Source organism: Zootoca vivipara, chromosome 14 (assembly GCF_963506605.1).
Source record: "Zootoca vivipara chromosome 14, rZooViv1.1, whole genome shotgun sequence".
Classification (NCBI taxonomy): domain Eukaryota; kingdom Metazoa; phylum Chordata; class Lepidosauria; order Squamata; family Lacertidae; genus Zootoca; species Zootoca vivipara.
Window position 1 is genome coordinate 50,847,471 of NC_083289.1, and position 26,107 is coordinate 50,873,577.

General features: G+C 41.6%; 2 protein-coding genes across 2 annotated transcripts in view; both read right to left on the reverse strand.

The window, feature by feature from the left end:
* The window catches only part of MAD1L1 (mitotic arrest deficient 1 like 1), a 492,750-nt gene that overhangs the window by 445,553 nt on the left and 21,090 nt on the right, over positions 1-26,107 (reverse strand). Inside the window, exons 6-9 of the mRNA XM_035130662.2 lie at positions 24,344-24,425; positions 23,885-24,015; positions 23,461-23,575; positions 22,431-22,492 (exon numbers count right to left, since the gene is read on the reverse strand). Coding sequence (XP_034986553.2) covers positions 22,431-22,492; positions 23,461-23,575; positions 23,885-24,015; positions 24,344-24,425 — 390 coding nt within the window. The remainder of the gene's footprint in view (positions 1-22,430; positions 22,493-23,460; positions 23,576-23,884; positions 24,016-24,343; positions 24,426-26,107) is intronic.
* SNX8 (sorting nexin 8) overlaps positions 1-26,107 on the reverse strand; it is a 238,329-nt gene that overhangs the window by 134,841 nt on the left and 77,381 nt on the right. The gene's annotated exons all lie outside the window — the stretch shown is intronic.

A 26,107-nucleotide genomic window follows, 5' to 3' on the forward strand; every position in this document is an offset into this window, starting at 1 on the left:
GGGCTGGGTGATGGGCTTCGCGGGGTGGTAAATGCTTCTGTCTATGAGGGAGTCTTCCCAGACCCGCTGAAAGAGGCGGTCATTAAACCGCTTCTTAAAAAAAACATCTTTAGACCCGGCAAATATGGCCAACTATCGCCCAGTCTCAAATCTACCATTCTTGGGCAAGGTGATTGAGCAAGTGGTTGCGGAACAACTCCAAGCACGCCTGGAGGATGCGGACCATTTGGATCCCTTCCAATTGGGATTCAGGCCTCATCATGGGACTGAAACTGCCCTGGTCGCGCTGGTTGATGATCTCTGGCGGGCTAGGGACAAAGGTGAGAGCTGTTTCCTAGTTTTGCTGGATCTCTCAGCGGCCTTTGATACAATCAACCATAACATCCTTCTGGACCGTCTAGAGGGGTTGGGAGCTGGGGGGACTGTCATACAGTGGTTCCGCTCCTTCCTCCTAGGCCGTGTTCAGAAAGTGGTGATGGGGGATGAGTGTTCAGACCCCTGGGCTCTCACTTGTGGGGTGCCTCAGGGTTCTGTCCTCTCCCCCATGCTTTTTAACATCTATATGAAGCCACTGGGAGAGATCATCAGGGGGTTTGGGCTGGGTGTTCACCAGTATGCAGATGACACCCAACTCTATCTCTCTTTTAAATCAGAACCAGTGAAGGCAGTGAAGGTCCTGTGTGAGTGTCTGGAGGCGGTTGGAGGATGGATGGCGGCTAACAGATTGAGGTTGAATCCTGACAAGACAGAAGTACTGTTTCTGGGGGACAGGGGGCGGGCGGGTGTGGTCCTGGTCCTGAATGGGATAACTGTGCCCTTGAAGGACCAGGTGCGCAGCCTGGGAGTCATTTTGGACTCACAGCTGTCCATGGAGGCACAAGTTAATTCTGTGTCCAGGGCTGCTGTCTACCAGCTCCATCTGGTTCGCAGGCTGAGACCCTACCTGCCCGCAGACTGTCTCACCGGAGTGGTGCATGCTCTAGTTATCTCCCGCTTGGACTACTGCAATGCGCTCTACGTGGGGCTACCTTTGAAGGTGACCCGGAAACTGCAATTAATCCAGAATGCGGCAGCTGGACTGGTGACTGGGAGCGGCCGCCGAGACCACATAACACCGATCCTAAGAGACCTACATTGGCTCCCAGTACGTTTCCGAGCACAATTCAAAGTGTTGGTGCTGACCTTTAAAGCCCTAAATGGCCTCGGTCCTATATACCTGAAGGCGCGTCTCCACCCCCATTGTTCAGCCGAGGAGATGCAGCGCCGAGAGCCTTCTGGCGGTTCCCTCACTGCGAGAAGCAAAGCTACAGGGAACCAGGCAGAGGGCCTTCTCGGTAGTGGCACCCACCCTGTGGAACGCCCTTCCATCGGAGGTCAGGGAGATGAACAACTACCTGACATTTAGAAAACACCTAAAGGCAGCCCTGTTTAGGGAAGTTTTTAACCTGTGATATTTGAATGTATTTTTATATTTGTTGGAAGCCGCCCAGAGTGTCTGGGGAAACCCAACCAGATGGGTGGGGTATAAATAAATAATAATGATAACAACAACAACAACAACAACAACAACAGGCAGCTTTGGGACTCAGCTTGCCATAAAAGAGAGGCAAGCAATGCAAGTCTCTAAATTATTCTCCAATTTGGAATCGTAGCTGAGACAGAGCTGACCCTAGGAAGAGTAGGACTATGCTCACAGTGGAAACTATTAGATCCCTCACTGGGAGGCAGGGATAAGCTTCCTCACCCAAACCACAGGCTGAGTTTTTTCAGGGACAACTTCTCTACGACTTTGCTAGGAGGCTAGTTTGAAAAGTTGCCCCCCTGAAATATTTAGCATGCAGGCCAAAAGCCTCTGACAATTAAGACCCTCAGTACAGGGTGGGTTTGGCTCCCACCTCCAGTTTTTTGGTAAGCAGCTCATCAAATCAGCCCCTATCAAAGCTAGAGATTTCTCCACTGCTCTGCTAAAGGATATTTTGTTGAGCTGTCTAGATTGACTTGGCAACCAATCCAGCTATTTAAATTGTTTGACTCATTTCAGGGCCAATCCGATGGAAGCCAAGGAAAGGCTACCCATCCCTACATCTGATACTACTGATCAATTATTTTTCCTGGAAAGTCTACCTGCATATAATCAATTTAGACCCTGAGAGTCAAAGCCAGAAGAACTTAGTTACACCTCTGATTCTATTGAAATCAATGGGACACTTTAGTAATTAACCTCTGGATCCAACCTGAAATTTCTATTTATATGCACTCACATAAACTTACAGCCAACACCTTACATGCACAATATCATGGACTGTCTTTCTATAGCAGCCTTATTTAAAAAAGACTTGAATCTTATATTAAGATTTAAAATATGTAAATATATTTTAATGAATCAGTAATCAACTCAAAATTCTTTAACAGGTTGGCAGGCCTATTTGCTTGTTATAAACACACAGGTCAGGTGCTGTACTTAATTTAAATGCAACACACACAGAGAGGCATACTTTGCCATCCTCCGTTTTCTGTCTCTGCCTGTCTCATTCAGCTGTCCACAAGCTGGCAACTCAGCTTAAGAACTTCACGAAAAATAAATTATACGGATCCCCAGACACATGTAAATACAATGAAGAAATTTCAGATTTACAGTCACTGCCTTCAAACCCCCTTCTCCAGCTCAGGGAGGATTAAGAGGACTTCAAAGCAGCCCAAGCTCCAATTAAACCAGTGTGACCACCCCAGGGATGCAAGAATATTCCTCTGATTAGCAAGATGCACTCTTTGAACTGTTTAGCTAGGAAAAGGAGGTTTTCAGAACTTTAAACAAATGCATTAATTCTCTGTGGGTTTTTAAGCATATTTTTTTAAAATTAAATAAAAACTCAGAATGTTTAAAAACAAGAACAAATTACAGTTCAGGTCAAAAGCCCCATGGAAACTCATTAATAGGTCAACTATCAGTGCTTCGGATCTGAAAGTACAAAATGAACCACAAGAACTCCTGCAAGTATCACAGTACAACAGATGGTCCCTAAATTAACTACCTTCTCAGTTTAGAATCAAAGAGTCATAGAATTGTAGAGTTTGCTGGATTTTGCAATTCAAATGGATTGTGTCTGTGATTAGGCCAGAGCAGACAGGATACATGGAACATGAGGATGCTGCCTTATAACAAGTCTGATCATTGATTCATCCAGCTCAGTACGGTATACACTGCCTGGCAACTGCTCTCCAGAATTTCAGACCAGAGATTTTTCCAGCCCCATCTGGATAAGCCACAGACTGAACCTGAGATCTTCTCCACACACTACCAGTCAGCAACAGCCCTTCCCTGTGACTATCCGGAATATCAAAGCCCCTTTCTATGCTTTCCTACAGACTTAAATAAAACTGTTTTATGGAAGTGATTCGTAGGCAACTTACACCAGGAGCAACGCCTCAATATTGGCCTTCCATATGTACTGTGTCAGGAAGATTTTGGGCATCACATGGCAGGACCAAGACTCAAACAAAGATGTGCTCTTCCAAACCAACATTCTCAGCATGTTCACACTTTTGTCACAGCAATGACATCTACATTGGCTTGGCCATGTATACAGAATGCAAGATGGTAAGATCCCCAAGGACGTGCTCTGTGGGGAGCTTGTTTCAGGCATCAGGCCTGTTGGCAGACCAATTCTGCTTTATAAAGGTAGCAAATGTGGCGTGGAGGCTGGCAACATTAACTGGATGGCTTCATCTGTCCCAGCTGCAATAAAACATCTCTCTCCCATATTGATCTCTACAGCGACAGCAAGCACTGTCACTCGCCAACAGGTTGACTTTACCACCAATGGCACATTCTTCTGTTTTCTCTCAAGACAATCAGATGCCAACAAAAACCAAATTGTTTTGCCTGAAGACTCGCCTGACTGGACAAAATACATGGCAGCTAAGCAGACAGGTTAAACATAGAATTTAACCAGCTCAGTTGTGTTAATTGGATCACTGAGGGAGGAGGGAGGAATGGTAGAATATGTGCACTGCATTCAAAATATTTCAAGTTTTATTCCTAGCATCTAAAGCTGAAAAGGACCGGATAGCAGATGATAGCCCTGCATGTGGGCGCGCACCTCAATTCAGACGCCAGAAGGGACTGCGTTCCTTCTCCCGTCCTTTGGCTGGAGCGTTGCAGAGGCTCCGGCACCTCACTGCGCTGTCCTTCCTCCTGGGTCGGTGCCTTGGCTCCGACATGTCTGAGAGCCCCCTCTCCACTCCGCTCCATTCCTCATTCCCTCCTCCAGACCCGCTGCTAGCGCTGTCACTGGGCGAAGTGCTGGTCAGGATGACTGGGGGAGGGTCCCTGTACGGAGTCCCCCTGACATATATATATATATATATATATATATATATATATATATATATATATATATAAAATTTCAAACCCTCATAACTCAAAAGCAGAATGGGATAATTAAAAAAGATCTGGGGCCTTTTCTTATACTACCTTTAGGAAACTGAAACTGAAACCAATATACAATGGTAAGGTGAAAGTCATTGGATCAGAATGCCCAAGCTTGAGGATGTAATCCCAAGAGCTTTTGTCTATAATCTTTGAGAATTCTTGGAGAACAGGTGAGGTCCCTGCAGACTAGGCAAATGTTGCCCCTATATGCAAAAAAGGAAAAAAAGAAGACACAGGTAACAACCAACTGATGAGCTTGACATCAATACCAAGAAAGGTCCTAGAACAAACAGTCTGTGAAAGCTTAAAAAGAATGCTGTGGTTACTAAGACCCAGAATGGGTTTCTCAAAAAAAGTCATGCCAGATGAATCTCACATGTTTTGAGAGAGCTAAAGCTTTGTGGATCAGGGGAATGCTGTGAACACAGTCTATCTTGATTTCAGTAAGGCTCTTGACAGAATCCCCCATGATATTCTTATGAAGAAGCTGGTAACATGCAGGCTGAGCGAGGTACCGGTAACTGTTAGATGGATTTGTAGCTCACTAATGGTTACTAATCATCCAGGGGGAAAGTGACAAGTGGGGTGCCACAAGGTTCTGTCCTGGGCCCATTGTTGTTCAACATCTTTATAAACAACTTGGATGAAGGAATTGAGGGGCTGCTCATCAAAATCGCAAATAACACCAAACTGGGAGGGGTAGCAAATTCCATAGAAGACCAATTCAGTATTCAAAATAACCTTAACAGATTGGAGAGCTAGTGCCAAACTAACAAAATGAATTTCAAATTGTAAGGTTCTGCACTTAGGGCAGGAAGAGCCAGATGCACAAATATAGGATGGGGGAGACCTGGTTTACTAACAGTACATGTGAAAATAATATAGGGGTCTTGGTGGATCACAAGCTTAACATGAGGCAACAGTGTGATGCAGCAGCAACAAAAGTTAATGCTATTCTAGACTACATCAACAGATTTCTAGTATCCAGATCAAAGGGAAGTAACAGTACTATTCTATTCTGCCTTGCTCAGACCACACCTGGAATACTGTATCCAATTCTGGGCACCACAGTTTAAGAAGGATGTTGACAAGCTGGAACATATACGGATTAGGAGCAGCCAAGGTGATCAAGCATCTGGAAACCAAGCTCTATGAAGAACAGTTGAAGGAGCTGGAAAATGTCTAGCCTGGAAAAGAGGAGACTGAGAGGAGATATGATAGCCATCTTCAAATATCTTATGGGGTGCCACATTGAAGATGGAGCAAGGTTTTCTTCTCCTACTCTGGAGTTAAGAACTCAAACCAAGTTACAAGAAAGGAGAGGCCGGCTAAACATCTAGAAGAACTTTCTGACAGTAAGAGCTGTTCGACAGTGGAGTGGACTCCCTCGGAAGGTAGTGGACTCTCCTTGGATGTTTTTAAGCAGAGGTTGGATGGCCAACTGTCAAGCATGCTTTAGCTGAGATTCCTGCATAGCAGAGTGTTGGACTGGATGACCTTGGGACCCCTTCCAACTCTACAATTCCATGATTCTATGATCATATACATCAATGTCAGTGTATACACAAAAAGAGTAGAAAATCCCCAGTCATGTTAATAATTTAAAACCAGCCACCATAGGTCACCCTTTCTATAAAAAGTTATAAGACTTCCATATGCAATGGACACCAAAGCCGTTGCATATTAATCCACACTGAGAGCCAGTGTGGTGTAGTGGTTAAGAGTGGTAGACTCGTAATCTGGGGAACAAGGTTCATGTCTCCACTCCTCCACATGCAGCTGCTGGGTGACCTTGGGCTAGTCACACTTCTTTGAAGTCTCTCAGCCCCACCCACCTCATAGGGTGTCTGTTGTGGGGGAGGAAGGGGAAGGAGAATGTTAGCCGCTTTGCTATGGTTTTCCCAGTAGTGATGTATGGAAGTGAGAGCTGGACGATGAGGAAGGCTGATTGCCGAAGAATTGATGCTTTTGAATTATGGTGCTGGAGGAGACTCTTGAGTGTCCCATGGACTACAAGAAGATCAAACCTATCCATTCTGAAGGAAATCAGCCCTGAGTGCTCACTGGAAGGACAGATCCTGAAGCTGACGCTCCAATACTTTGGCCACCTCATGAGAAGAGAAGACTCCCTGGAAAAGACCCTGATGTTGGGAAAGATTGAGGGCACTAGGAGAAGGGGACGACAGAGGATGAGATGGTTGGACAGTGTTCTCGAAGCTACAAACATGAGTTTGAGCAAACTGCGGGAGGCAGTGCAAGACAGGAGTGCCTGGCGTGCTATGGTCCATGGGGTCATGAAGAGTCAGACACGACTAAACGACTAAACAACAACAACAGGGTACTGATAAAGCGGGATATCAAATCCAAACTCTTCTTCTTCTCTAGAGAATTCCCAGCTGCAAAATTTGCAGAGCTCTTCCTGTTCCAAAAGAGTATGCTGCCCATTCTACAAATGCAATAAATACCCCTACATTTCATGAATATGCAATTACTTTAATTTTACATTCTCTCTCCCCCTGCAAGAGAAGAAACCACCCCATAACAACTTGATCTTTTAGTTAAGTATGCTCTAATGTTGTGTACATAGTGTGAAAGCTTCCGCATCCAAAGGAGTGATGGACATTAGAACAAGTGGTAAAGAATGAGTGTCTGTGTGCCAAAGGCATTCAGTGCTAAGTGGATATAATAAACCCTTAAGAAGAAGCACTATCATCCATAAATAATGAATAATTCAGAAAGAAATTGAAACAGACTTGAAGATTCATTTATAGAAAGTGAAATTGCTGGAGAGTAATCACATTAAAGCTGTAAACAGTGGCATTTCAGCAATTACTATTCTCCTTTGCCAGCTCATGCCCTAACAAACTGGCACATTTGTTTAGTTGCCTGAATCTGGCACAGAGCTGAAATCAGCCAAACACAATTACAACTCCCTGCATCTTTACCACTGCTCCTCTAACTAGAATTAAGATCCGGGGTGGATCACTGTCAGGCATGCTGACATCTCCTCAGCTTGGCTCCTGGAAATAAAGTTTTGGTAACTTTAATTGCCTAAATACATTTCTTTAGCATATGCCACAGCAACATAACTATAGCTTTTAAAAATGATGGGTGCATTTAGGGTACAGACAAATGGAAAACACAAACAGGACCATGTTTTACTTTGACTTATCACTTTTTGTTAAAACTCAATTAGAATTTGATTTCTTCACAATGAATTAGTGGAAGCTACCGTATCCAGGGCTGATTATGGAGGCACCTCTGTCGGAAGAGAGTTCCAGAATTTAGGGTAGTGGTCCCAAATGTGGCTTCCCCCATCTAGGTGAAGGTTTCCATCTTTTACTTTGGTAAGCATCAATTTATGCAGTGTCCTCCCAGAATGAGCAATCTTTAAATGGGTAATTGAAACAAACCAACAAACAAAAATCAGGAGGAGACACAGTGATTTCATTTGAGAACCAAATCATATGTTTGTCTACTCTCCTTCCTTTGCCTTTAAGTTGTGTACTTTAAAAGTTCAACTGCACTGTGGTGCTGCTCTCCTTATCAAGAGGTGGTGGACTCTCCTTCCTTGGTGGTGTTTAAGAAGAGCTTGGATGGCCATCTGTCATGTATGACTTAGTTCCGATTCTTGCAATGCAGGGGGTTGAACTAGACAATCCTTGGGGTTCCTTCTAACTCTTCTATTATATGTTTTTATGAAAAGGTGTGTCATATATTATGCTTTGTTTACAGAACACTGTTGTCATCTGAATGTTACTTACAGAGGACAAAGAATTATAGGAACACAGATAGTTGCCTTATACAAATCAGGCCATAATACTATTTAGCTAAGAATTGTCCATGATGACTGGCAGCAGCTTTCCAGTGTCTCAGGGAGTGGACATTCCCATCCCTTCCTGGAGAGGTTGGGGACTGAACAATAAAACTTCTGCAAGAAATGCAGGTCCTCTGTCATGGAGCTGTGGCCCTTTGTAATGCGACATCCTACAGACTGACAAACATATCTGAGTGCAAAAGCATGTGTCTAAGTTGTCAACGGACTAAGTCTTCTTCTTGCACAATAAAATGAAAACAGCTGCTCTCTGAAATGAAGCAATTAAACAACTTTGAGCCCCACACTAAGATGTTCCAGCTACTTCTGCAGGGCACTTACAGTCATACCTCGGTTTGCGACCACAATCCATTCCGCGGAGCTGGTTGCTCCCCGAATTGGTCACTCCCCGATGCAAGCTTCTGCGCGTGTGCAAAGCACCGATAGAGCGCTTCTGCGCACGCACGCATTGCGCAGATCGCTTTTGCGCATCCAAGCGCCGCGGAACCCGGATGTAAACACTTCCCTGGGTCTGCGGTGGTCGGAAACCAAAGCGGTCACAAACGGAGGCGGTCGCAAACCGAGGTATGACTGTATAATCAATGGGCACACTGCTAGAGCTAAGCAGAATCCAACCACTTTACTCAGGTAAACTGCTTTTTCAAGATATAGGTATGGTCTGCAAAGCTCTATTGAGCACATGAATCCTCACTATCATACTGGGGGGGGGGGTTGAAGAAACTAAGAGTTTCAACTAAAAGGAATTTCCATTATGCTCCTCTCAGCAAGTATAAAACATACAAAAGTAGGAACACTGTTCATGCTTATAGTCAGCCTCAGAAACTCTATCAATTACCGACACTAGTTGGATGGCAGAGAAAAGTAGTTTTTGAAAAGGCTAGCTCAGGACTCCTCAGTTGTGGTTTGTTTTTGTTTTCTTTTTTTACAAGAAGTGGGACAGGGGGAGAGAAGAAGGTTTCTCTTTTCGCCACTCTTTTCCCACATACACCATCCGCCTGCAATCACATCATCCGCCAAAGAGACAGAGGAAAAGGATTTCATTAATAAATTTATTTCAACTCTCTTTTCAATGGTGCTGAAAAATGTATGCAAATCCATTCATAATTAGGTTTAAAAATTCCATTTCATGGGATAATCAGACTTCAAAAAACTCAATTTTAGTTTTAATCAGATATTAACAAGGATATTAACTCCATTTCATTCAGAGGAGAGAGAAACGACAAATTTAACACAAAATTTATTCAAGCTTAGCCCTAGGAGATAATTAAATAAAATTAATTTGGCAAGGGTTTTCTGTAAATGGAAGCATTCCAGACTGCAAAACACTTTTCTGAAAGAAACAAATGCAGTTCATTACTGTGCAAACAGATTCAAAGCTATATTGTTCAGGCAGGAGGGAAATCTGAAGTCTTCTACAACAGGAAGGTAACGAGCCCTCAAGCTGCTTCTAAGGAGCAACATCTTATGGAGAGCAGATGTGATAGCATGGCCTACATTACCCCTTTCGGCAAGCTTCTTAAAGTCGCCCAGGAGATAGGAGTCAGAAAAAAAGGGACAAAACCCACACAAATGAATCCAAAGCTACCACAGAGAGGAAACAAAGCTATTTCTGGAGCAGGAGTAAAGAGCAGAAAGACAGATGCAGTCCTCCAAGAAGCACCACCATAATCATCTTCATTTATACAGCACTTTAGATTGTACAAAGCACTCCACACACATCAACTCAAAATCAATTAAACTGCTGCATAAAGCAGACCAGTACTGTTATCCCCGTGTTGCAAATGCTGGAGAATAAAACAGAGGGTCAATTCAGACGTTCTGACAAACCACAGCTTGTGCTAATTATGGCTTAAATTCTAAGCTGTGCTTTGAGCAATCAGTTACAGGAGGTAGCCGTATTGGTCTGCCATAGTCAAAACAAAATTTAAAAAAATCCCTTCCAGTAGCACAGGCATCCCCAAACTCGGCCCTCCCGATGTTTTGGGACTACAACTCCCATCATCCCTGACCACTAGTCCTGTTAGCTAGGGATGATGGGAGTTGTAGTCCCAAAACATCGGGAGGGCCGAGTTTAAGGGTGCCTGCAGTAGCACCTTAGAGACCAACAAAGTTTGTTATTGGTATGAGCTTTCGTGTGCACGAAATACACTGAAACAGAAGTCAACATTTTGCACAAATCAGAAAGGGGGGGGTCATTTCTAATGAAAGAGAATACAAATTTGCAACTGAATGTGTAGTCAGAAGTCTGCTACTTATAGAATTAAAAATAAGACTTCTGAAACATGTTTTCCAGGAAAACTTTTGACTGCCCTAAACAGAGCGAGATCAAATTTAGCATACTAAGTATGTTGCCTTAATTTTTACATGTTGCATATGTATTTCAGAAGTTTTTCTAGCCAAAATTAGTTGAACTGAGATACATTTGATTGGGAAGAAAAAATAATGTGCACTTATCTTGGGTTTAATGTAATATTCAAACAAATTCAAGTATTTACTTAGAAATTATTTTAATTGAAATTCTTCTCTATTGATGCTTTATACATGACAGTATAACACACTTCCCTTACATTACTTGGATATTAAGAAAAAATTAGTAGTTTTCTACTAACTAATTTTAGCATGCCTGAAAAGTTGTGTATAAATATAATTATAAGTTATTATTTGTACCCCACCCAACCGACTGGGTCTCCCCAGCCACTTTGGGCGGCTTCCAGCAAAGGTTAAAATACAATAAAATGTCACAGATTAAAAACTTCCCTAAACAGGGCTGTACACTTTTTAGAGTAGTCACCAGTAGGGGGTGGAGGCTTTAAATTACAACTTTGGTTTTAGTTAAGACTGGTATTATATTCATTCCAACTTGATTCATAGGCCTAGTTCACACTGCTGTGCTGGCTGGGGCTGATAGAAGTTGTAGTCAAATTATCTGAAGGACATTGGATTGAGGGAGGCTGAAGTAAACCAGTTAATGGATTACAATGTAACCAGAGATGCCCCCCGCTTTACTCCTAGCAGGAACAGCAAACCACGATCCCCAGTTTGGACATGGCACTAAGCCAAGGACTATAGTTTGTTGCTCCCACTTGCACTAAGGGAGTGTTCACCCAAAAAAATAAGTAACTATGGCTTACTATGACATACAAACACAGCCATAATGTATTCATTCATTATGTTACTAATTAATGCTATGAAACAATGCATTTCTAGAAGTACTATTAGAAGAATATGCTAATGGAAAATTTTCCACATCATTTAAACTTCTAAGTAGAATGCTGCAGACGGTTAGCATGTACTTTCCCCCAGGAAATGCCTCATTACTGGCTTTCCAGGTACTGTACACCGAAGAGCAGAAGCAATGGCATTCTCCAGTGCCAGCCTCCCAGACAAGCTGATAGACAAATGTGTCACACACACAAGACAGGCTGCTCTACAGAAAACACATAGCAAATGGACAAAAGAGCACCAGATGACTCTTGACATTTTTCTTCATTAAGTGAAAGTAGAATGAAATTCAGAAATGTCTTCAAGTGCAGCTGATCCAGAATTCATTAATATATACAGTGGTGCTTCGCTTAACGAATGCCCTGCTTAATGAAATTTCCGCTTAACAAAAGGATTTTTCGAGCGGAGGTTACCTCGCTAGACGAATGCGTTTTACGAAATATTCGTCTGACGAATCGCGGTTTCCCATAGGAATGCATTGAAATTCAATTAATGCGTTCCTATGGGCAAAAAAAAAATTCAAAAAAAATTCAATGTGTTCCTATGGGATTCGCTAGACGAATTTTTCGCTATAAGAAAAGACCCATGGAACGGATTAATTTCGTCTAGCGAGGCACCACTGTACTACTAAATACCTAGAACAGAATATATTGGCTACAACAGAAAAGGCTTGAGAAATTCAAGCACATTAGTAAGCATCATACTTTTCCATTAAATTCTAACTTCAAAGAAAATCATTAAATACATGTTTGTACTCTCTATATCCATTTACTTTCACTGCATTTCTACATGAACATCTAGAGGTTTTAAGTGTACACTTAAAAACATTAAGCATAAATGTGAAATGTTAAGTGCTTACAAACTCCCATATCAGTCTGGCAGTCTTAGCAGGGAGCCATAAGAACATTTAATAATCAGACCAAAGGTCAATTTAGTTCAGAACCTGCTTTCCCTCAGCACCCAGCAAAATGGCATGAAGGAAGCAACCTATCCCCTGCTGTTGATACCAGCAACTAGTATTCCAAGCAGACTCCTCTGAATGAAAGGTGCCATTTAGCTAAGCTGGGCAATAGCCATTTATAGGTATGTCCTCCCTTACTTTGACTAATCCCCCTGTAATCATCCAAGCATCTTATAGCTATGGTAAGAAAACCAAGTGTTGTGGGAGGGTTTTTTTAAAATGAAAAAGACTGAAATACTGTAGCCCAGTGATTCATAACCTTTTTGGGGTCACAAACCCCTTTGAGAATCTGATCAAATCTATGGACAGATTGAACACCTCCCCAGAAAAATGCACAGAAGCACATACACTCTTACCTTTGCATGCAATTTATTTTATTAGATTAGAAATATCCTCTCTTCCCCCCCCCCCAGTTCACAGACCCTCTGAACTCCATCAATGGACCCTGGGCTAAGGACCCCTGCTTTAGCCCTTCTTCAGAGAGAAAATGCTTCAACCTCCTGGTGATGTTGGGTGCCCTTTTCAAGCTTTAGATAACTTTACCTGAGAGCAGACAATCACAGCTGTACCCAATACAATATTCCAAACGCTGTTACATATTTAAGATCACAATATTGACCGTCACATTTTAATCCCTTTTGACAATCCCTAAAATAGTTTTTCCTTTTCTACAGCTACCACACTGAGTCCATGCTTTCAGTGAGCTAACCTTCATGACCCCAAGATACATTTCTTGACTTGTTTGTTGTCAGCAGTTCAGGCCCTGTCATGTGAAGTCAGAATCTTCTACCTAAATGTGAATCATTTTGCAGTTACCTACATGGAACCCAATTTGTCTTTCCGTTGCCCCATCGCCATTATGGAGCTCTTCAGAAGCTGAGCTTTCTCACATTTGTGTCATCCACGAATTTGGTTACTTCACTGCTTATCTTAATTGCTGATACAGTGGTACCTTGGTTCCCAAACAGCTTCACTCCCAAACAAATTGGCTCCCGAACACTGCAAACCCAGAAGTAATTGTTCCAGTTTGCGAACGTTTTTCAGAAGCCGAACGTCCGACATGGCTTCCGATTGAGTGCAGGAAGCTTCTGTAGCCAATTGGAAGCTGCGCCTTGGTTTTCGAACAGTTTCGGGAATCAAACAGACTCCCGGAATGGATTAAATTCGAGAAAAAGGGATCCACAGTAGTTTATGGAAACTTTAAATACCGTGTTTCCCACATTTTAAGACACCGTCTTATATTAATTTTACTCAAGAAAATAAGCCTATGTGCCAGGTTTCATGTAGCTTCCTAATTTCAAGGAGAAACATCTTCCAAGCCTGCAAACCTTTTCCAGTATTTCTCAAAGAGAAGGAAGCCAACAAACCTGCACACTGCACATAGCCAAAAGAACACCAGAGAGAGGATCAAATAGTAGGGAGAGAAACCAGAAGGTATGAGTGTAAGGTGAATTTACAATTTAAGGCGTTAAGCCAAACCTCTGTATTTCAGAGGTCATTGGTACTTTACTTTAAAAAAATACTTCTGTCAAAGATTGTAAATCGGAACACTGCAATAAAGGTGTTTGATAAAATAGCACAATAAAAGAGTGAACCTGCACCATATACACAAGATCAAATCCTTTTAAAGTTTCCATTCATTCACTACCACCACCCCTTGGTTCCATATTCATAGTTACTAAAGCAGATTTGAATCCCCATATAACCCATAAATATTTACCAGAGGGGGAAAGGGGAGAGAAATCCAGACTTTTCCTACAGTGATTGTGCATGCTTGTTACTGCAGAATGGCTAAATATGTTAGTGGTGCCATGAGCAAATCCATATTTTCCAAAGTGATGTGAACACAACTGAACTACGTTCAACTTGATCTACGAGCTATAATCTCTTGACATCAACTGGCACAAAGAACAGAACTGGGCCCTTAAATTGGGCCCTAGTAAATTCCAATCAATTTCTTAGCACTTAATGGTTACACACACACTAGCACAGAAATGAAATGAAGGACAATTAAATGGAAAAAGGGAAAGTTAAAATTATAAATTACTCCAAGACTTTGGCAGTTATTGTGTTTGGAGATATGTCAAAAAGAGACAGGCTGAATAAAAATAAGATGTGAGCATTTGAGCCTTCTGACAGCAGCACTCCGTTCTTCTGCTGATTAGCCTCTGCTATTTAAATGATAATTTCACTGTAGTTACATTAGGCATGACTGTTTGCCTAGAAGTGTTTTTATGGAAAAAGAGAAGTACACACTGGAAATCTCTTCTTCACAGCATATTTAGCACTCAGGTTCAAGCTACATATTTTCATTTTTCAAGGGTCACGTCACACTTGCAAGAAAAAAGGGCTACTCTTATTACAGCCCACTTGCTGGAAATAAAGCACAAGAATGTAAGAGTTGCCTTGCTATGTCTGGTCCAGAATTCTGATGTCAACTGTCAGGTGCCTCTGGGTGTTCACAAGAAGGACATCAACAGGACTGGCCCTCATGGCTGAATCTCCGGCACTGGTAAATTCAGAGATACAGTGGTACCTCTACTTACAAATTTAATGCGTTCCGAACGCACATTCGTAAGTCGAAAAAAATTGTAAGTCGAATCCCATAGGAATGCATTGGGAGAAAAAATTCTTAAGTCGAAGCAACCCTATCTAAAAATTCTTAAGTAGAAAAAATCCTATCTAAACCGCATTCAAGATGGCGGGTGGAGCTCCGTTTGTAAGTAGAAACATTCGTAAGTAGAGTTATTCGTAAGCAGAGGTACCACTGTACTTCCTCTGTATGTTGAGGCTCCACTTCAGTACAATAGCCATGAGTCAGATGTCAGGAATTGAAACATGACCTATGGCTGGTTCCAATTTAGAGGATCCTCTGGGCTGCAAGAGGCATCATATCTGAAAGACTGGCTTTCCTGCTACTTGTCCACATATGCATCACGGTTGGCAGAAGAGGCTCTGTTCCTAGTTCCAACCAAACAGCACCAACTTCAGTAATTTATTCAGATCCCTCTTTTCCTCTTTTGCTCTCTTTCACTTCAAGGCTATTGCTTCCTGCAGTTCTTGACAGAGCTTGGGGACATCATACTTCAGCATGTCAAACTACACTGGTAATGATTACTGAACCTCGCTCCCCGATATCAAGTGATAGCATCAGCTGGAAATACTGCATGGTAGATATGGAGAACACTCAAAAAACGGCAGCTGTCCAAACCCCTTTCTCCCAACCTAGTCCACAAGCTCTACCTTTATTCCTTCACAAAAGAAGATTTAGGTCATAACTAAAAATTATGAAATAGACAAGGCAAGCCCTTATTCTGCGGGTGTTCTGACAAGCAGCAAAAGACAAAAGCAAAGAATAGCTGTGTTTCTCTTTAATATTTATTTTTTCCTTTCTATATTCAGAAAATCCCCACTGTGATGTGACAGCTTGTTTTACATAGGGAAGCTTGTGAACAACCACCATGAAGTTACAATCTTTTTACAGCTCATAAATCACAGCTAACCACTGAAAAACTACAGGCACTATAAAAGTCCTCGTATCTTGGAGCTGTCAGCCACCATCACCCTCTTTCTGTTCCTGTATGCCCTACATAGCATGGTCAACATCTCAAAAGCCTTCCAACATTCCTCCAATCTAGGCAGTATTAAATGCCTCACAGAAAACTTCAGAAAACCCAGACAGCAGCCTATAGGCAAGCAATTTCTTCAGGTCAGAATATTAAGAACATCCCCAGCTGGATTGAGAGATGCCAGTTAGTTTAGGAAATTTTAGCTGTCTAGCATAGCATTTTCACAAAACTGACACATGCCAGACTCTAGCTAATGGGCGCACTGCACTGTATCTAAAGTTGCTTCCCTCAAATGTGGATTCCCAAGAATCCAAACAGATCCAAACAGATGTGCTTCATAAATGTTAAGTATTGAATCATAATTAGTTTTTGTCTTGTTTGTTTGTTTGTTTATGGTGCTTCAGCTTTATTTATATATATATTGCCATTAGTAATCAGGAGAACTACACACTTTTAAATGAACCCTGGGATTGCTGCAGATGGAGTTTGGGATGCAATTATAACTAGAGTTCATGAGTCACTTAAATATGCCTTAAGAGAAATATATTTTTAAAACTAAAAAATTGTCTCAAGGTTCTACTGGACAATTTTTTTATTTTTTCCATTTATTTCAACTGCATCAGACCAACACGGCTATCTACCTGAATTAAGAGAAATATGTGACTAGTGAATTGAATGTTGCCATTCTTAAAAAAAGATACGGTACTTTTTCATTATTTCAGAAATTTTTCCTTATTGTATTATTTTTGTTCATATTTTGTTGATATGGAATCTTATCAGAAAAGCAAATAAATAAAATATGGGGGGGGGGAGAAAAAATGAATGTTGTCATCCTATGCCTTGAGAAGCCACACTTCCCACAAATTGAGTCTTTTAAAGGAGGTAAGCAGTTCACTCAAAATATTGAGATTAATACTGCACTTTGTAGAAGGATGGTGACAGCACTAGCAGTGGGAAGAATTGCTGTTTTTTCCATTTCATTCATTTTAAGTTGTGAGTCACCTAGAGGACACAGTTGATTGGGCAGTATTTTATTTTTTAAAATAAAGTGGCTGTTAAAGACAACTTACTCATGTTTCCTAAACATTATACATCATCTTTTGTCATGGCTACTTTTCAATCATTTCTAAACCCCATTAATGTAGTCTGTCTCTGCTTTCTCTGCTCTAGCTACTCAAAAATATGTAACAAAATTGTCCACAAGAACCCCAATCACAGATGACTGGGTAAAATATCTCTTGGCTCTGGCTAGCCACAGAACAGCCTCTCTTGTGATACAACAAAAAAGGATGAAATTTCATTTCTTGAGCCTTATATTAAATTGGGGAAATCACAACCACCACAAAATACATGACCACATTTTCTGCATCCAAAGTACAAGTACTGTAAATTGTTTAGAACGTAAGTGAAAGAACAGGAAGTCCTTTTTTTCATGCAGCACAGTGGAATTCACTACCACAAAATATAGTGATGGACACCAACTTGGTTGGTTTTAAACGGGGAATAGACAAATCCACAGCTGAGAACTATATGGCGACTATATTACCTCCAGTACCAGAAACAGTATGTCTCTGAATACCAGTTGCTGAGGAACACAAGTGGGGAGAGGGTTCTTGAACTCATGTTCTGCTTGTGAGCTTCTCAGAGGCACCCTGTTGGCCACTGTGAGATCAGAATGTTGCACAAGATGGGCCTTTGGCCTGATCCAGCAGTGTTCATCTTGTGTTTTTACAGGCCTTGGCAGCTGTTTATTTTATTTTTGTATTAGTAGTTGTAAGGGGGAGGGCTTATAGAGAAACCGCCCCCCATCCGAAGCAGCCCATCTCCCAGCAGTCATGAGAGCGAAGGGTCTGATGGAGGGAGTCAGGAAACGGAGAGGGAGTGCCAGGGCTCTGGCAACATCCAAGAGCCCCAGCTCCATAGGCAGGGAGAGAGGGAGGCGGAAAGAGAGGACAGGAATCGGTCAGACAGAAGACCCGTCCCCCCCCCCGACGCCGGAATTGAGGAGGAAAGGGAGGCGCTTCTCAGTTCCGAGGCTTTTATGTTGGTCCAAAACGCGGAGGGGGGCAGTGCAGGAATCTGACTCGAGCGGGTAGACATGGAATCAGCAGTCCGTTACACTGTAAATAATGTGCACCAATAAAAACGTCTGAAATACAAGCATGTGGAAGGTCGTTACTCAAGAGTACCCTGTTTCTCATATTTTAAGGCATCCCCATAAAATAAGCCATAGCAGGATTTTTAAGCATTCAAGGAATATAAGCCATACCCCGAAAATAAGACATAGTGATAGGAGCAGCAGCAATGCCGGCCGCGGCAGGAGGAGGAGGAGGAAAAAAATAAGACATCCCTTGAAAATAAGCCATAGTGTGTTTTTTTGAGGAAAAAATAAATATAAGACGTGTCTTATAATATGAGAAACACGGTAGTCACTACAACCCTGACAGTAGTTATTTTTATTATTGCTAATAGTAGCAATATTATTAGGATTTCTACCTCCCAATGTGGCTTCCAAACTCACGTTTAAATTATTTGAATTTGTAACTGTAAGGCATGAAAGTGTGTGCTTGAGATATCAAACCAGTCAGGTTCTGACATTCTGCCCCTGCAATAATACTGGCACTTCTGTTTCTGCTGTAAATTGGCAGAATGAGCCAAATTGCCCATATCATTTGAAGCAAAGCTGGACAAGTTAGGCCAACCTATGCTAATCTAGTGTCCTACAGATGTGCTGGCTGGGGATGATGAAGTTGTAGACCATAAAGTTTTCTGAAGGCACCAGGTTGGCAAAGGCTCTGTTGGGTCATTACTATTCCTGCAAGGCTGCCTCCCCTGCTGAGCTACTCCTGAGTGCATCAAAACCATGGGCAGGATGGCTGGAATATAGAGTGCACCAGCTTCCTTCTCCAACTGACATTGTTAAGTCAAGAAGTGCAAATGGAAATGTGATTGTAATCTCAGTGGTAGCTGCTGTGATCTTTATCTGCAGAGAAGAATATGAAGGCAACTATAATGACAGAGAATGGATTTCATTTTAACAGCAGGCCCTTTGCTTTATAAAGGGTCATTCACAAAAAAGCACATTAATTCTGCCCCCCTCCTCTTTAAATAAACGAAACATTCCTATTAGTCTCAAAGTCAGGCACCATGGCCACAACTCCTCAGAATGCTGCACCTTCTTCTCTTCCAAAAAAAGAGAGAAAGTGATTATAATTGTACTTCCTGGTACAATGAAGGCCCGGTTGGCGTGTGCGGGGTTGAGGGGCTGGGGAGAGGCGGGAAGGTTGCACTGTCTTTCACTTGACTAGCAAAAGCAACAAAACAACATACCATGGACAAAGCCGCACATGATTAATTGCAATTAGGAAGTTTCTTTCACTTGCAGCCAATGTGTGACTGATCCTGAAATCAGTGAACATAAGAAGATCTCTGCTGGATCAGACCAAAGATTTATCAAGACCAGCATTCTGTTCTCACAGTGGCCAACTAGGTGTCCATGAAAAACTCACAAGGAGGATACAAATGGAAGAGCACCCTCCACAAGTCTTCTCATCTCACTCCCAGCAAGTATAGTAAAACAAGATTATTTAACATAATAATGCAAGTTTCAGTGTGCCACTGACCTGGGCTGCTGTTACACAAGAAGGAAAACACAAAATGTGGTGATGACACACCACACTTTTCCATCTTCCAGGTTGGAACTCAAGGTAGCATAGATAGCACTGATCCTATCCAAATCTGCTAGGCTTCAGCAAAGTTCCCTTCAGAACATACTCATGGTTTTCTACAGCTAAACATTATTTAAGAAGAGAGATGACAAAACAGGACTTTTTTCATCTATTGATTCACATCAGCAAAAATGTACAATTACAGGTTCACAAACATACATAAGTCAGTGTACCATAGAGATAAAACTCTCCAAGACCAGCACAAAACAGTTCACACTCCTTCTAAGGCTAAGCCAGGTAGCTGTTCTCATTGGCGAATTTCCTGCATGATAGTAAGGCTGGCCACCTGTAGATTATTCTCTTCTCCCCTGGTTGGGTATCAGAGGAAAACACAAAGTAGCAAGAAATGGGTTTCCTGGCCCTGTTGGAGGAAATGTGCCATCTAGTGGGTGCTGACTTAACTTGCATTGCAATAAAAAATAAACGGCCATTAAAATTGTGCATGTTGCATAATTGACCTTCGCAAGAGTAACCCAAGCTGGAGGTTGATAAAAGGCAGTAGAAACTACCAGTCAGGAGAAATGTGAGCCTTCAAAGGCCTAGCACTCTGTGACATCAAAGCAATTTGCTGAAGACTCAGCATTTACCAGTGGATTATTTTTTTTTACTATCCATACCAATACACACAAAGCAACAGTCTTCTCAGACTGTAACCTGAACTTCAAAATCTTTGCATCCTCATTGCTGGGGTGGTTGATACTATGGAGGAGCAGCAAGGCATTAAAAACACACTGCTACGGTAAAATGAATAGAAAACACCATTCTCTTCCACCATCTGTTAAACACTATACCAGGGATGTCCAACCAGTTGACCACAATCAATAGGTCATTCTCCAGGTGAAAGGGGTCGATCACTAGCTCATTTACACCCTCTTGGGAAGATTAGCTGTAAAATGAATGTATCCAGCCCCGCCCCCTCGTTGTTTCTTTCAGTGTCGCAGGATTGCTATACCGGAAGCTGCAGTTAGCGCTGGCCGGCTTTTGTAATGGCGGTGAGCAATTTTCTGCGTTCCCGTCTTAAAATAATCACCTCCACTTTGTGCCCCCCCCCCCCCGAAAAGCTTCACAACTCCGATGTTGCCCCCCAAAAAAAGATTAACAACCTTGGCCTGAACCCCTAAGAAAAGGTCAACAAGCTGCTCTCCTAAAAAAGCTCAATAATTTTGACCTAAACCCCTAAAAAAAAAAATTGGGTATATCACTGCCACTATTTTGTTCTGTGAGTAGATCGCAGTCTCTTGAGAATTGGACGTCCCTGTACTATACCATTCCAACAAGCAGCATTCATCCTTACTTGGAAAGCATCAACAATAGCACGGAATACTTTTCCTTAGTTGACTCTGTACACAATGGTAGGAGATAAAAAGTGAACACACCTACAAAAACATAAGAGTTTTCAAAATGGCTTCTTATTTTATGTATGAGAATCTTGAGATGCCTGCATATAACTGATTTTTATTTAGTTTGTAGAACCATAGAATTGTAGCATTGGAAGGGACACCCAAGGGCCTTTAGTCTAACCCCTTGAATTGCAGGAATCTCAACTACATCATACATAACAGATGGCCACCCAACCTCTGCTTAAAAACCCCAAGGAGGTAGAGCCCACCATAAGACAAGCAGCACCGTAGTATGGTTGATTCCCACCCCCACCCCCCAAGAACACAACCAAAAAGCAAAGGAAGGACAGCAGACAATAATTTGATTTGGCTCTCTAACAAAGAGACCACGTCACCTACTAATATCTTTTGGTTCCAATTACCGGTACCCATTAAAAGCCTTGTTCATTCGGGAAGGTCACTATATAAGTTGATACTTATCAATTTAGAAGATGTAAACCTCCACTTAGAAGTGGAAAGCCCACATTTGGGACCATTATCCTAAATTCTGCAGCTGAACCAACACTCATAGTCCCACAAAGCAGCAAATTTAAACAGATGAGGACCAGAGGGAAGAAATCCAAAGGTCTCTCAGCCTTCTAATGAATCTCAGCAGCAGACACCAGGCTAAGACTGTGCAGAAGCCATCTACCAACAGCCGGCAAAGCTCTATTAGTACTAGCCAAACACCCAAGAACAAAAACATATTAACCCAAGACCAGGAAAGCATCTTGGGGAGAGCATTCCATAATTGGGGTAGTAGCTACTCTAGGCCTAGTAGAAAATTTAGTCACAAAAAAGTAGTAAATGCAACTCCCTGAACATCAGATAATTCTCACAGAAAATACTTCCACTTCACCAGGAGTCAAGCAAAACATCTAGAGCTAAGAACTAAACTATGCTGCATTAAGTTTGGCAAATGCTGATAGATTAATCAACAATTCAAAAAGGAATGGTAAAGTCTTTCCTAGTTTGAGTCCTTATTTATGTGCAGGTGTGTTGCCCCACGACTTCCCCTTGCTTTGTGACAAGTTCCCCAGGCTTGTTTCAAACCTTTTTGAATGCCATTTTGAATTGTGTTTTATAGTGAATACTGCATTTACCCCCCTTTTTGTATATTTGTGGTAGATTAATTGAAACACCAGTGAATTTTTAGAGACATCCTACATTAAACAATGCACCTATCTGCCTAATTAAAAAAAAATGTTTCTTATGGTGAAAAGAAGGAATAACTGACTAAACTAAAACGTCCTGCACAAACAGGAATATTGGTGCTCAGATTGTTACTATCATTTTCTACTTACTTGATCTCTAAGCCAGTGCTCTGGTCCAGTTTCTCCCAAGTATTCAGCTTCCCATGAAGTCTCTGAAAAAAGTAACAAAAGAATTTGAATTAAAAACAAAAACAAAACATCTATACCTGAACATCTGCAGTGTTAAAAATTTAAATTCATCCCTCTTAGGTTTAGTAATTTGTTTTTAAAAATATTCATCAACACATACCAAAACTATGCTACCCGAGCATAAATAGCACATACTTGGCAACAATTTAACCCCCCCCCCCCAATTTGCTTGTTTTGCAAAACTTGTTATGGTAAGTGCATGTCAAAACAAGTTACAATTGTAGCAGGAAAGGGTGAAATGGTAAAATGTCCCAAACCTGCATACTATTTATTCGTACGGTACCTCAAGTAGCATTGTATGATAAATTAATAATGAAATTCTGTTCTACAGCACCAATCTTTGATCCTACATTAATTAAGTTATCCATATTCCCAACATCTCGTCAGCTGTGTTTGCCACCTCTGGTTCTTAGTTCAGGAGAATTCACCTCCGGTCTCTATTTTCTTCTAGTCCAGACAACTGAGTAGCCTGGATTTAATTTATATTGCAATAATTAACAACGCTACTGTAGCTCAATGCTCAAACAACTGTTTTCACACCAAGACAAAGAAAGCAATGTATTGATCCCATACTATGTTTAGTCCCATGCATAGCAATTACAATCCAAATGTAAACAGAATTCTTTAAATGTCCATCAAGTGCTACTGTCCCTTTTCAACTCTTGTATTCCAGAAGACAATGCAGGCAGGCTTAAAACAGAAGCTGCCACCATGGAGATCAGAGCTTTTCACAGAATTTTTAAAACACACACACACACACACACACACACACACACACACACACACGGCTCATTACTAATTCTTGCATTAGCCTAACAGGCCTAGAGAGATGACAGAGATGCCATCTGTATCTTCTTATTAGAAAAATAATTTGCAACTAGGGGCAGAAGGACCCACCCCACCTATACAGGTTGCGTTACTGTGACCTTACCTCCTTCTCCAATTCCAAGGCTACCATTTCTGCCTGGACCTTTTCATAACGCACTAGTTTCCTCTGGAGACCCTCTACCTCCTCTTTGAGCAATCCATTGTTTTCTTTTATTTCCCTGGGGAAAGGGGAAACACACTATTAAGATATTAACACTACTTGCTTTTTGCAAAGCAAATGTCAACCCATTTTTTATTGTTTATTAAATGTAACAACAACAACAATGCTGCAGAGCCAATATGAGCATACAACTATAATGCAGGTGTAGAGAAAGAGGACTGTTGAGAATCTGTTGTGAATACTGAAGACAAGGTATCAAGTTCTGAAAAGGGGAGTTTACAGCCTCAGTGCAGAAGCTGCCACAGGTGGGCAGGAGCAAGTGAAAGGTGCACATCTTTCCCACTGAGCACAACTGCTGTCTTCTGACCTAAGGTAAGCATTCTCCTCCCTGAGCTCCCGCAGCTCCCGCTCCATTTTGGGAAATTGTGCCAACTCCATCTTCATGTTCTTCACAATTATAGCATCTTGTTCTTGCAACGAGAGCTTTTGCTCCAGGTCCTGGAAAGTAAAGGACCAAGAGAGCTATCAGAAAGGCTAAGTTAGAAGACATGACATGTGTGAAATCTCTGCAGCCAGTTTAACATTAACTTCACTGTTAAACCAAACAAACAATACATGATTGCATGTGCCTTTTGTGGCCAGTTTGTGGCCAGTTTGGTACAAATTAAATGTTTTGTGCAACTTTTGTTTCCATGAAGAGTTTCCATAATTTCTGTTTATATTTTTCAGTCACAAGGTGGTAATAGAGGGGTTCTGTGCTTTCCTTAAGAGTAGTTTTGTAGAGTAAAGATATAGCTTCACATACTTAATAAGGAGAGGATCTCACCTGAACTTTCTGCTCCTTCTCAGCAATCAGTGCTTCCTTTGCATGTAGAGACTCAATTTGTTGACTGGCCTCTCTCCATTTTCTATTGTATGTGGACATAAAAGATATGCATTGAATACAAAGAGGAACATTTGAAAGCACAAGTACATACCTTGGAAGCATCCTGTTCATCATCCTTCCATGGTTATGCTTCACTACATGCTGAACAAAACTTAATTGTTACGCATGCTCAGAAAAGCTATTTCTTAATTTTTACAATTTTAAGTCAAATTAACTTCCCCCATCAAAATCTCTCCCGAGTCAACAATTATGTTTAAATGTGTCTACCTATGAAAGACAGACAGGAATTGCTAGCCATGGTGGGCAATCATGTATCTCATAACTAGGCAGAGGGTCTACCGGTATAAATAATAATAATAACAATAACAATAACAATAATAATAATTTTTATTTATACCGCGCCCTTCCCAGTCAAGACCGGGCTCAGGGCGGCTAACAACAAATAGTGACATAGAGAAGATACGACATATGAGTCACTTATAGAACCATTCCCACTAGAAGCAAAAGTTGCTATAAGCAAAGTGCTTTGTAGCCTGGCATTGGTTTCAACAGCATTGCTGGTAAGCAATCAAGCAGGCTGTGATGGAGATAGTCATACCACTCCTCTCTAGAACTGATTAGGTCTATCCACCTGGCACCAAGTCTTGTCAGGTTTAACTGCTTTTGGTGCTTTGTCTATTTTGACTTAATCTGCAGCTTTTAAGAAAAGTTTTTCAATGACTTTTATCATTTTTGCAACATTTATAGTTTTGTGGTGTTTAGTATGTATGCAATTTGTAAATACTATAAAACATTTATATACTACTCTTCACCGTATTATGTTATTGAGAGGCAAATTATTTAAAAACAATAAAAAGAAATAAATACTGTTAGCATTCAACATTCTGCTATGGTAAACATCCTGTCAGCACAAGCATTGCGGCTTGCCAGATAGAATGAAAGCATACCCTCCTGCCCCCCCATGCACCGTTCTCCTGACACACACACACCTCCAGTCAATTTCAGAGCATGCCAGTGGAGAGAGGAAGGGAAAGCACTGATGCACAAGTGAAAACCTTAACCAGGGCTTGCGCTGATGGGACTTTTTAGATAACTCCCATCCATTGTCTCTGCCTCAAGAGGTTTCATTTTTACCATACCCTGTTTCTCATATTTTAAGACATACCCATAAAATAAGCCATAGCAGGATTTTTAAGCATTCAATGAATATAAGCCATACCCCGAAAATAAGACATAGTGATAGGCGCAGCAGCAATGCCGGCCGCGGCAGGAGGAGGAAAAAAATAAGACATCCCTTGAAAATAAGCCATAGTGTGTTTTTTTGAGGAAAAAATAAATATAAGACGTGTCTTATAATATGAGAAACACGGTACTAGCTAATAGGCCTTGACAGACCTTGCCAAATCCTTTCTAAAAGTTTGTGCCCATCAATAGAAATACTTCCTGGTGTCTATTTTGAACCCACTGTCAACCACTCACCATTGGAATGCACCTGTCCTGCAGCACTTTTCTCTACTTATTCACTTCCAGACCATTCATCACCACAATGGGCAAAAGATTCCTGCAGTGCTGGACTAGATGGCCTTTGCAGTCCCTTCCAACTCGACAATTTTATGATTCTATGACATGCACATTACATCTCTTGGTCACATTAAACTTCCACTGCAATGTGTTCTCCTGTCTACCAGGGAGTGTGTGCATGCT